We start from the raw sequence: 13,472 nt of genomic DNA, 5'->3' as shown, positions 1-13,472 counted from the left end.
AACTGTGGCAACGATGGAAGAACTGACTGTGGCCGAGACTCAGTGAACTTACGTTTGTGAGCAGACATAGTGGAAGGTGAGGAAACCATTGCAGAAGAATCCCCCATGATTACCGGCGTCTCCGATGGCGCGCTCCTCCCTTGTGGGGGCCCTCTCTGAGGGCACTCCCGCCTTAGGTGATTGTTCACACCTCAGGTCACACCTCCCGACAAACGGACGGAGGGACCAATCGGCACTTTCGGAAGGTATCAGCTCGGGTAATCACCCCTCCCTGGGCCTGGCCGTTACCAGGGGGTACGTACGTGTCCTACCTGTCTACCCGGGGCAGGGAATTACGCGTTACCTCGTCACTGGCTACGCATGGAAGTGCGTGGGTCGGCCTTCAGACACACACAGGGAGGAAGAAAGAGAAAGGGAAAGGAAAGAAGAGAGGTCTCAAACGCTGCAGCGGAGAAAAGGGTAAAGAGAAGAGGTAAGGAAAAGAGAAGGACAAAGGAAGGACAAAGGAAGGATGAAGACATACAAGCAAGGAAGGCGAAGACTGCGGTACATTTGCAAGCGTCCGTCTCCGGACGTAGGCACAAACCATACTCCCAGAGGGGGAGAAAGGGAAGGAAAGAGCCAGTGGTGAAGGGGGGGGGGGGGGGCGAAGATGGGGGATGGGGAAGGTGTGCAGCCCGGAAAGGAAGGAAGGCCACATTAGCTCGGGGTCCCGTGCTCGCTACGCACGTATCCACAAAAGAGTTGTGGATCCCCTGGGGGGCCACAATGATTGCTGATTTAAAGTTTCGCATTGATTAGTTTATTTATTTAATTCATTGTGGAGAAATAACTAAGAACAGTACTAAATGCTTGTTCTTCGGAACTGATTAAAGCTTTTAGAGAACTGAAACTTTTTTTCGTGCAGGGATGAACTTTAACTCACTCAGTTGCAAGTTCTTAGTCAGGGCCATCATTTTAATTAATCATTACCCATTGACAGGGGAGTTATATTAGGCCCCTATTGCTGGTGACTTCATATGAACCAGAATTAATATTCTTTGAGCATCCATGATTGGGAGTGAAGGTACAGTGTAAGAACATTCATCTGCCGATAGGAAGACCAGCAGAAGAATGGTACAATATTCATAGTAGTTTTTATAGTGTTCACTTTATGGAAGTAATTATGCAACATGGAGCTCTATATGAAAATGGGGTGATGGGAGTGCAGGTAACATAAACTTCAATTTTTTTAAGCAAGTGATGACCTAGCTTAAGTTCATTATTATGAATAATTCTCACAATGGAGAAGTAGGTGTCAAGTGAACATTATCCTACTGTGAAACAGTACACAATTCGAATATTATCTTTTGCATTGTACTGAACATTGAATATGAGTACTTGCAATTAATTAACTGTGAAGTCTTTTAGGGCAGGAAACATCCCTGTGACGGTCTTGCCTCATCCACTCTTCTACCACCACTTACAATAGCCCTGTAACTGCAAAACTTATACTATCAAAGGGTGAGCCACCTGCAAAATGACACCTCATATACCAGCTGTTGTGTAAACATTGTTCGGCCTTCTACATCAGTGTGACTACCACCAAATTATCAATTAGGATGAATGGACATAGGCAGAGATTGTATACTGGCAACTCGCTATATCCTATTGCAGAGCATGCTCTACAACATGACATTCGTGACCTTGGTGCCTGTTTCACCACACGTGCAATCTGGATTCTTCCCCCAGACGCCAGTTTCTCAGAACTCCGCATGTGGGGACTAGTTCTACAACATGTCCTTAGTTCTCGCCACGCACCTGGCCTTAATTTACATTAATTTATTCTGTCTCAGCATTTCTTCTCTGTAACTACTCTTGGTTTCACTCCATTTTGTTTTCTACATCTTTCATTGTCTTTCCCATCTGATTTTCACTGCCCCCCTCCCACCTCTGTTACATACTATGCACTTAGCTTTTCACTCTTATTAACTCGTGCGAGATGTTTAAGCAGTAATCTCTGTCTGCATGTTACCCTGTCTTCCACCTTTAAGCTCTCAAGTTTTGAAATCTCGCCCAATGCAGTTCCCAACAATCAGTCTTTCCTTCTCATCCTGTATGGTCAGTCTCCCCTGACCTGTAGTTCTGGATGACTTTCCCAATGTCTACACATTTTCCTATACCTATCCAGTCCTTTTCCTTCACCCCTCTTCCTTCCCCTTCAACCTTTCTGCCTGAAGGAGCAGCCACTGGCTCCAAAAGCTTGCCAATTTCAACCGTCTTTTATGTGCCGCCTCTTGGTGATTAGATTTTTTATCTATCCAATAAAATAATTTTGTCAATTGATTGTTTTCAGTGTTATGTATATCTATAGTTTGGTTTACTGAATGACAGTGTTAGGGGTAGTATCATTTTCTCTATTTCTGAGTTCCTTGTTCCACTGATTCAAACAATTCATTCTCTTTCTTGATTGTTAAATCGTCTCCCCTGTCAAACGTTTCCTTACTGTCCCCGCATGTTCCGATTCCAACTTCGGTTCAAAAATGGTCATTTTTGCTGATTATTCTTTACATGCAAACCAAAATAATCCCTTTGTACATAACTTCAAAATTGTTTCTGAAAAAGATACAAATATATTTGTAACATTTCGTAAAAGCAATGGTTATAGGAAATAAGTGTTATTATTAATAATGTATAAAGAAAGTAAATACTTTAGCATTTGGTGTATTGTAAACTACAATACTTCACACAAATGAGGTATGTTGTGCAGTTCCATCACACAGTCCAAGGTGATATTGGGTAGCCAAGAGGTGCACTCGTTTGTTAGTGATTCTTATGGTTGGTGGGAAGAATGGAGCTGTATGATTATATGGCGTGGGAAGTCTGTTTGATGACTAGGTTTGGGTCGTACTGCCTGTCTGTGGAGGTCTTTATGAGACCTCCAGCGAACTGGGAAAGGAAGTTGTCCTAATTGCAGATACCTCGTCCAGAGTGGATTGGCCCTGAATCCAGATCATGAAGATATCATCTGTGAACCTGGATCAGACTAGGGGTTGGCATGTTTTGGAGGCTAGGAAAGTTTCCTCTAGACGTCCCATAACAGGTTTGCATGGGAGAGTGCTCTTTATAACTTTTTCATTGACACATTTTGATAACTGTGATGAAATGAGCAAAGTCCTGACTGAGAATGAACTCACTGAAAACTAAAACTTAACTGACCCCTCAAATAGTGACTACTATGCATTAAATAATATTACAAAAATGTAAACAACTACATCCCATTTGAATACACATTATACAGGGTGTACATAAAGTCCGGGAACATTTTCAATTATTTATTGCACAGGAACCAAACATTTTACAGATGTCACACACATTGCATTTTGGAGAGAAACTCTGAAAGTTTTTTTTTTTTTTTTTTTTTTACAAACATTCGATATGTGAAACATGAGTAAGCCCGCAGACGTCAATATGGTAACTGAATGCTTGCCATGCCTGTCCCAGCGTGGCATCATTGACTGTGGCAGTCGCTTCCTGTATTCTCTCACGGAGCTCTGCTACATTACATGGTAGAGGTGGTACATACACCAGATCTTTAATGTGTCCCCACATAAAAGATTCACATGGAGTGAGATCTGGTGATCGGGGAGGCCATTTCACGAAATAGCTGTCCCCTTCTGTAGCACGGCCAATCCATCGCCATGTTTATGACTAGTGCTATCGGCAAATTACCAAACTACGCTATACATCATAAAAGCTTTTAGGGCTTCTCTTCAAAATGACATATGTATGATATCTGTACAATGTTTGGTTCTTGTGCAGTAAATAATTGAAAGTGTTCTCGGACTTTGTGTACACCCTGTATGTTCATTAAAATTTCATGTGTTACATCGAGATCAAGAAGTGCTATAAATATGTTTTCAAGTAACTTTTGTCATTTTCCAAGTTTTTCTATACTAAATTTAATATAATAAATCTCTTTAAGGATTACTGTACAAATATGCAAATTACTACAATTTACAGGGTCTTCACTGCTATAGTTTCATTCTGTGGTCAATTTAATTATTTTATGATCCATAGTAAAGCTCATAATCTACAGAACTGTTTACAATTCTGGTAATCGGACTTAATACATCAACTTTCTGGATTAGAAGTTATAGTTTTAGCAAAATTTAAAACTATCATTATTTTATAAAGAAAATAGCAGAACTAACTTCCCATTTACAGGACATATATTTTTTTCCAAATATTGTATGAGAAAGAATAATAACTGCAAAAGCAATAACCACAAACTTAAATATAAGAGTACATAATAAAAACACAGTGTTATGTATCAAGTGATACAGTAAACATTGTGCATCATGATGATTTATAAACAGATGTAGTGTATACTTCTGTATTCAAGTATCTGCCTGTTAATTACACTATCAGTTGGAGGCTATAATAACCTGTTTTTTAATGAGTCCTCATAATCAGTTACTGATGATAACACTGTTGTCCATACAGTGTGCTCCTTAGTTTGCTGCACATTTTAGTTGGATTAATTTTGGAATGAGTGAATATCTCAAGAAATGATTTCATTTACTTCTGTACCTTATCTGTATTTTGTTTGTAGGGTGTATCTCTCTTTTCACTGAAGATGTAACTAATTCACTCATTGGTTTGTTGCAAGTGAACATTTTTTATGTTTTTCATATAGCATTACATAGTGTAACACGTGTGACTATTTTATAGGTGTCTCTGAACATATGGTATCAGCTATCAATGATTCTTGTGCTCTTATGTTTCAAAATTTAACATATATTTCAATGCTAACAACTCATTTTGTTGCAGAAAATGAAAGGTTAGCAAAAATTCAGGAGTCCCTTGGCTGTGTACAAAATATAACAGAGGTATCAGTGGAGCGACTTAGCAAAGTATTACATACATTTGAAGAGAATTTAGTGGATGTCACAAGTAATATTGCAGCTGTTGAAGGTGGAAACAATGTACCTGAAACTGAGCATGCAGATGATGATGACTGGGACCCAGATTACTACTATGATGAACAAGATAGTTTTTCTTGAAAGTTGTTGTTTTTATGGTCCTATTATTGATTACTTATTTTTTAATCATAACATTATTTTTAAGGGATTGGAGAGTATCCTATGCATGTTAAAAAGTAGAAAACAAAGAAAGGAAATTTATGTACAATAAATACTAGACTGATATACCAATTTTATGTACATTGTGATGTGATATAGTATGATTCATTTCTGATTCAAGATGTACAGTTAAAAGTTATTACCTCACCAAAGTGATGTGTAACAACTTGATTGTGATCACTTTCTTAATGTGTTTTTGCATGAATAATGAAAGTACCATACAACTACATCAAGTTGATTTCTTTAATAAGTATTGTATATAATGTACAGTATTTGTTAGTTTGTTATGACCTCCATTTACTACAGATTATCTGTATTGATGGATACATTCTAGTACAAATATTTATGAATTTTACAAGAGACATATCAGATCCACAAATGTATACACTGTTACTGAGTTTTAGTATTTTTGTAAGCCTTAATTTGCATGAGATGCATCCATGTTGATGTTAATTTACATTGTTGATGATCTCTTTTTCAGTATAGCAATCTAGCAAAAGTGGCCTTTTATGTCTTTTGGAAGTCTAAAAGATGACTTGGTGAAAGGTGACTGTTCTTGTCAACCTATCAATACATTTTTTTACAATTTCTTAAAAAGTATTTTTAATTAAATACCTTATACAACAATAACCCTGATAATAATTATATAACCTGCAGATGCAATAACAGCCATCATATATGTTGAAATACAGTGTTTCTCCGTTTAATGCATATTCAAAGAGGATCAATTCTGTTGATTTATAAAACTTGAAAACTTTTATCTGTTGATTGTTGCAAGATATGTCATTTCTGTATATTTTTTTCCATCAGTGAAGTACATTCCGTTTTTTTATCATTATTTGTTCATTCTTGTACAGAATTGTTGATTTATTTTCTTTACTATTTTTAATTACAAACACCATAAAAACGAAACTGCTTTTGCAACTACTGGGGATACCTTATTTAATTTGCTTACTCCATTTGGTTGTCTTTCAATTACTTGTTCTGTTTTAAATACAAACATTTGATTGTTACTATTCAGACGGAACAAAAAACATAACCTTAAAAGTTCTCTTGAAAAGAGGAGTTTTGTGCTGTTTCTGAAAATTTTTTTTTAAAGAAAACTGTTGAAATAATATTCTATGCATAAAAGATGGCTCTGCTAATTTACATTAGTTCAGACTACTTAATGTGTCTGTACCACAGTGGACTGACACACACACACACACACACACACACACACACACACACACACACACAGAGTTATCATCTTGGAAGCTTACAAATTTTTTGTGAAGTTATTTTTTCGAGATTTCCAGGAATACATCCTGCAGCATCTATTGTATTTACGATCTAGAGACCGTGTTTATAGAGGGTATCCAGAAATTAAGAATACGTTTTGCTGAATAATTACTGTATTCTATTATTTATTGTGACAAATGTATGTCACATGTTATGTTTAACGAGCCATTCACATCCCGACACAATTCTCATCAGCCAGCTGTATCACGAAAGACATTCTGGAGCATTTGTGGTGCTATAGCTGCAGCAGCATGTCTAATTCAGTCTGAGAGCTCTGCCAATGAGCTGATATTATGTTGGCGAAGCACAAGTCGCTCGACAAATCCCCAGACGAAGAAGTCAGTGGCTGTGAGGCCAGGAGAACAAGCCACCCATATCATGGTCCTCTGCACCTAATCCGTCTTTCAGGAAACACACTATTCAAAAACATACACACGTATATGGTGTAATGGTGGTGTCCCCCCGTCTGCTGGGGTAAACATTATGTACGTGTTCATCCCAAACAAGCTGTAGTTAAAGAAAGTGTTCCAGCGTATCCAGATACTTTGCCCCAGTGATGGAGTTTTCAGCAAAGAAGAACAGGTCCTAGATTTTGTCAGTGGATATTCCTATCCACAAATTAACTTTGGGAGAATCTCAGGAATTCCAGGTGCTCAACTGGTGGTGTGGTAGTCCAGATGACTCAGTTATGTCAGTTAAACCTTCCACATGTGTAGAAAGTTGCCTCATTACTGAATAGGATCTGGTTGAGGCTGTTGTGATTTGCATCTGCTTAGGCAAACCCTAGCACATGTTGCTACATTCTGCCAAATCCTCATATTCAGTTGGGTGAACTTGCAGGTGGTATGACTTGTTCTCAGAGCAGGTTGAAACACGTTACATACTATCCAGTGTGGAACATCCAGTTCTGCTAACAATCGTCACACCGATTTTGTACTGCAATCAGTAGGTGTTCTAATGTCTTAAATTTAGTCAGCAGATGTTGATAGATGGCCTGTTCTGGGCTCATTCTTAACCGTACCAGTGCACTTACACTTGGTCACCATTTGTTGAATTGCCTTATCAGTAAGTCCAGATTATGGGATTTGAAATTAAATCTCCACCCAATTGCACCCTGTGACAACCTCCGCATCACGTTGGCTATTGTCCCCTGCACAGTTAACAATGTGCTTGCTTAGGTACCTGTAACAACAGAACACATGTTTAGTGGTGCCATCCAATCCATAATATTCAGCAACAACCACAACTTTTACATCTATAATGCACCTGCAATACTTTACTTACCCAGTTTTTAAATTTTTGGTGACATGTCTAAACTGTGGTAGCATCGTTCTGTTTTGGGATGTTTCAGTTTTTTGTGATCAAGTTAGATCTGTATTTTCTCTCATTCCTTGATCATTTCTGAAGAGGCACCTGCTGTTTCATCCATCAGCTCTGCTTGTTTAATGCACTAGTATAGCATAGTCTCGACTTTTATCTTGTTCTCCTCAAATGATGATGCTTGAGGACAAGCCATTAATGACTCACTTCAACGTGATTGCACCCCACCCCTTAATGTGACTCTCACAATATCGGCATTTATACTTACCAACTTGATTCCACCTTATGAAGATTCTGTTCTAAAAATATAATACCACATACAACCTAGCCACAAGAAGTTGATGTATTTTAGTAATTCGTGGTTTTGTAAACTCCCTCTTTCAACTCTGTATTTAAACTGAGACTGTGTGGAATTTTAACAGAAACAGACATAAATTTCCCATCAGCAGTAACTCTTTCTTTTATTGCTACTTTTAAATCATGATTATCTGTTTTCTCTCAGCATCAGACATTTGAAACAAAGCAACATCGATTACTACACGACAATTACGTTATTCCAGTTACTGTTAAACTCTTTATAAAATCTATTTATATATTTCTCCCACCAGTCAATTATTGCATAGTAAATAGTTTATGCGATGCAGATTCTTCACATGCATGCTATTATTTAACTTTTCTACTAAGGTTCTCTAAAGATCATGTGACAGATAATACGTACTGACCGACGATTAAACCCTTTTTTTGACATTTCTTTTTGATCAAATTATTACTATATTCCTCCAGTGTTGTGCAAGTGGAACCTGAGATAGCTACTTCATCTGAAAATTTGCATTGTTGTAAAACATTTAATTACCTCTTTCCTAACTAAATCAGAATATAATTTGTCTCAAATTGGGTATATTTCTATCTAATTTGACTTTTCTCTCAGTGATGCTATCATTGTTTCTTTCTATCTTTGCTTTCAAATCAGTACCTAACTGTTTTATCTGTGCTCTCGGATCAGTTCACAGGTCAGAAATAACCTTTAAAAATGTCCTTGAAATTCTCTTCTGTACTTGTTTTTAATAGTGGCACACAGACTTGAACAACACTTCCTCAATTCACAACAAATACCAACACTTGCTTAGGAAATTGCTACTATCATAGTGTGGGGTGCCACAACTCAGTTATGTTGTGAAGTGGTTACACAACTGTGCCTTGTACTATAAATTGCTTTGTAGTCTCCAATTTCCCATTGCAGCTACTCGCCATTCGGCAAAGCAATCAATTTCCGTTTCATCATGTAATAAAATTTTCATCTTGTGCAGTGCTGTGGCTTTTAATTGCATGTCATTAGCAACAAATTTCTTCGTACTAATTGCCTTTTAGTGTGTATATTAACATGTGCATTTCGTTTCTTCAATTAGTCATTTGGTTGCAGGGGCAATGCCACAAGTTCACAATAATTCTTCATAGAAAATTGATAATTATTGTTAAACACTTTTTCTCGTGATATTATTGATCCATATTTCTTACTTTCCTTACTCTTTGCAGTCTGTATTAGTCTCTTGCAAAGTTTAATTTTGTGTTTCACTTCCAGCAACTAACTTTATCCACATACTGCACTTGAGCAACACAAATATGTGGCTGACAGGTAGTGTTGTGGGAATGTTTTTATTTAGTTCTTCTTTACCTGTTTTGTTCTTGACCATGTTATTTTATAAGGCTCTTCACTTCCATTGCTGTTAAGAGAATCTACATCACAGTTTTGTTCTTCCATGACACAACAGAAATAATTCACTTTGAACCATTATCACAAATGTTGACTTCTTGCATATATATCATAAAACAAATTACATGAAGACTTACTGTCAGTGCTAACATTTAAAAGAAATTTTGTAAGAGCCTAGTCCCCATTGTATATGTAGGTTGTATCTATAACCATAGGAATTCTGTGCCTATTCAAAACAACCTGGCAGTTGCTGGATCTTCTGTTTTCATGTCTAGGCAGGTATTTCCTCCCTTGAAGTTACTGCTAAAGGCATTTTATGTTGAAGATGCACATCATCCCTTGACATGGCTAGCCACATATAAATAAAAACAACAATCCCATACAATGTCCACACTTTTACCTACACCATCTTGTTTTATAGATATTAGTTCAAAGGGCTCTGAGCACTATGAGACTTAATATCTGAGGTCATCAGTCCCCTAGACTAAGAACTATTTAAACCTAACTAACCTAAGGACATCACACACACCCATGCCCGAGTAAGGATTCGAACCTGCGACCATAGCGGTCGCGCAGTTGCAGACTGAAGCGCCTAGAACTGCTCAGCCACAATGGCCGGCGTTATTAGTTGTGAGTATGATTCAGTATTAAGAACACACATGGATATCCATCATTCCTCTGTAGTAGTATGTATTGCCTCACTGCAAAATAAGCTTTTCTACTTTATAGACAATATCACAAAGCATTTTGTGTTGGCATGTACGTAAAACACATTTTCATATTACCAGTATTTTTCTCTTTTTCAAAGAGAAAACTGATAATACTCGTGGTGATCAATAAGCCAAACGTTCCCTGTGTGATGCTGAATGGCACGCACATGAGCAGTTCGGGCAGCATGGTTGGATTAGTGTTTGATTCCCAAGCTGAGAGGTGGTGAGTGCTACTGTAAAACATAGTTGTGCTTCATCACCCAGTGGCCACTAGGCACTACATTGGAACATCATGTGTCATTGAGTCATGGCTTGACCACCTAGATTGCAAGGACTAAAGACGTAAAATTGCAGGTGAAACTGTGTGGCCAATTAGATGGATGGCAGCTCAGGTACAGTTCAGTAGGTAACCTTTGAACATACGCCACATCCAAATTGTCAAGCTTGTTCAGGTTTTCCCTTCCTGACTTGTCATTTTTCCTATAAGCATTTAATTAATTACATTTTGTTTATAGAGCAAACACTTTAACCCTCCTACTGACTTCGAAAATATCTGTGCAGTTGTGTTGGCTGCCATTCACCCTGGTGGCCTTAGTTTGCAAGTAATCTAAAAGTTTAGCAATTTCATGTGATGCTGTAGATCTTTAAAAATAGTATGATTGCACAGACTGGTGGTGTAGCGTAACGGTTAATGTGCATTACCCGCATGCAGAAGGTCGTAGGTTCGAATCTCCTTGGGTGTTTTGACATTTATTTATTAATCTCTCTCAATATGATTCTGATCATTATTTTTATTCAGTTGATAGGTCCAAATGTAATTTTTTTTATTTCTAATTCTCATTCGTGTCATTTTAATCATATTAACTTTCTCATTTGCTCTGGTTTTTCTCCATTTTGTGTGAACTTTTGTTCACATGATTCTTTTATTATTATTATTATTATTGTTGTTATTGTGGTTGTGTAGTAACTTAAATTAATTTCTTCTGTATCATCATTTCATATTTTCACCCATGTCATTGCATTCACTATTTCTGTTCCTCATTTTGCTTGAATTTTGTTTTAATCATGACCCTTCTTTCATTTAAATTTTTATCTGCATTATTTTGTCCATATTCCAAAAAAGAGTGTGAAAATCACCATCCAAACAAATGTATATCTTGTAACTAAAAATACATTGACACCATTATATGGCCAGTATAAATAGATGAGTTCATCTTTTGTTTTTAACGAATAGATAGGCATTTTCAAATGCTTCAATAGAACTAGAATTAAAAATACTCCTATCATAGCACAAAAGTGCGAATGTGTCGTAGGCAGAGTTAGGGATGTGAAATAAGGGAACTAAGATTTCAGCTTATCTGGCAGCTTCAAAGACAATTAAATCCAATATCTCAAGACATTTGCACTTTACTACTTGTTAGTGTATCCACGGTATGTAGTATAATGTAGCGTGTCAAGGAAATTAACATGATACATGTCATGTCATTAACATTTAGGATGCACCCCCGCTCTCGGATACATTCTAATGTAGATGTGTCCCACACTCTACATACATGGTAACACGGAGTGGGTTTGGGGAAGAAATGACCTCCTTGGGGGAAAAAAATTAACTCTTCCTCACCCAGATATCAGAAAATTGTTTTAGCACCTCTCGCCACACACACCAGGAACAAATCCTACCCCAGAAATGTTATCCCCGCCCCCAGAAAAACTTTTATTTTTATTACATGTAAGCTCTACAGCCATATTACATTATATATTGCATACTATGGCTGGCAAATCTTCTGGATTTTGGGCACAGGATCAGCATCCTTAGCCTATATATTGCAAGGTGCAGTGTGCTGACACCGTGCAGCACTGGGGAACTAGGGGTACCTTGTTAAAAAAAGCGCAAATATGGCAAGATGTTTTGATTTAAACGTCTTTGAAGATGCCAGATAAGTCAAAAAGATAGTTCTCTTCTTTCACATCCCTAATGAGACCAGGACATATTCACCTTTTTTGTGCTATGATAGGAATATATTTCATTCTGGGTCCCAACTTCACCATATTTTTGACATTAGACTGACAGCTTGACAACCAATGCAGATTTTTGTTAACTTGTGCGATGACTGACCCAGTATAGATTTTTTTTTACTGTCTTTCAAACCATGTTTGAATTGAGCATCATTAGTCTGGCTCCTCTATGGTTATCTAATCTATCTGGTAAGGTTGAACTTGTCCAATACAACCTACTGTGTCCTGAGAGCACACAAGCCTTGCCACCACATCAAAGTTGTGCATGCAGGCGGTTTTATTCTATTTTTTATTTTTTCATATTTTTTATTTTTACTATAGTTATCATTTTTAATTTTGATTTTTTTTGTTTTTATTAACTTTTTGTCATTTTGGTTACAGATTATATGCAAATATTTTAAAAATAACCATAAATAATACAATTTAGTGCACATAATTACAGCAAATATAAATATGATACTGAACTAAATATTAAATACTGTGCAAAGTTTATGATGATAATATACATAAATAGTTCATATTACATAGATAAACTTACAATACGACCATATTACACAGATAAACTATGATACGAACAAGAAAGTAGAATGGTTGTGCAAAAGAAGACATGGTCGCGTGGTTAATGCAAAGTACTAGCTTTGAAACTTGGGAGACCGTGTGAATTTACTTGTCAAATGGTGTCTGGACAGCAAAAGGCTGTCTCCTAATTTAACAGCAGCATGAGATTTTACATCATTGTGCTTCTTGAAAGTAGCTGCAAAGTAACACACAAGAACCATGTGGCAACCCTGCGATGAAATAGTATGAAATAACACATCAAGTTAGAATTGACCATTATAACATGTGGAAGTATCTTTATAATGTCACAAAGTGCAGGCAACAATGTGCTAGGATAGTCTGGCTCATCTACATCCAACAATTTGATAACCAACAGGAAGAAGCATCTTATGACACAAAAATAACCAGCTGACAATTTAATTAATTTGACTAAATGGCAGTTCATTGGACTACTTAAGTAGTTGAGTATTTAACCTGTTGACTGATGGACCAAAATATGCCCAACTTATTGGGAACTGTATCAATCAGTAGCTACACCAAATGTACCTATCAGTTGAGCAAATGTATTGTTTCAAAATATTTGAAAATTTTCTAGACGATGATGTAAATTAAATGTTGTACCTGAAACAAAACAAGAAAAAAAGGTGGCTGTGTAATGAATCATACACTACAGTTATGATGAACAATTAGGGCAACAAATAATAAACCATTGAAAAGCATACATTTTGTTATTATCTCTTGTCTTAAAATTCT

General features: G+C 36.9%; 1 protein-coding gene across 2 annotated transcripts in view; it reads left to right on the top strand.

Annotated features, from left to right (window-relative positions):
* The window catches only part of LOC124600024 (PAS domain-containing serine/threonine-protein kinase), a 218,715-nt gene extending 212,995 nt beyond the window's left edge, over positions 1-5,720 (top strand). For both annotated transcript variants that reach the window (XM_047136127.1, XM_047136126.1), the window contains exon 21: positions 4,813-5,720. In XM_047136127.1, the coding sequence (XP_046992083.1) occupies positions 4,813-5,045 (233 nt within the window). In that variant the 3' untranslated portion in view covers positions 5,046-5,720. The remainder of the gene's footprint in view (positions 1-4,812) is intronic.
* Positions 5,721-13,472: the final 7,752 nt, after the last annotated feature.

The sequence above is a fragment of the Schistocerca americana genome, chromosome 1, assembly GCF_021461395.2.
Source record: "Schistocerca americana isolate TAMUIC-IGC-003095 chromosome 1, iqSchAmer2.1, whole genome shotgun sequence".
Lineage (NCBI taxonomy): Eukaryota > Metazoa > Arthropoda > Insecta > Orthoptera > Acrididae > Schistocerca > Schistocerca americana.
The sequence above is the reverse complement of the archived record's forward strand: the minus strand, read 5'-3'. Positions and strand labels throughout refer to the sequence as shown.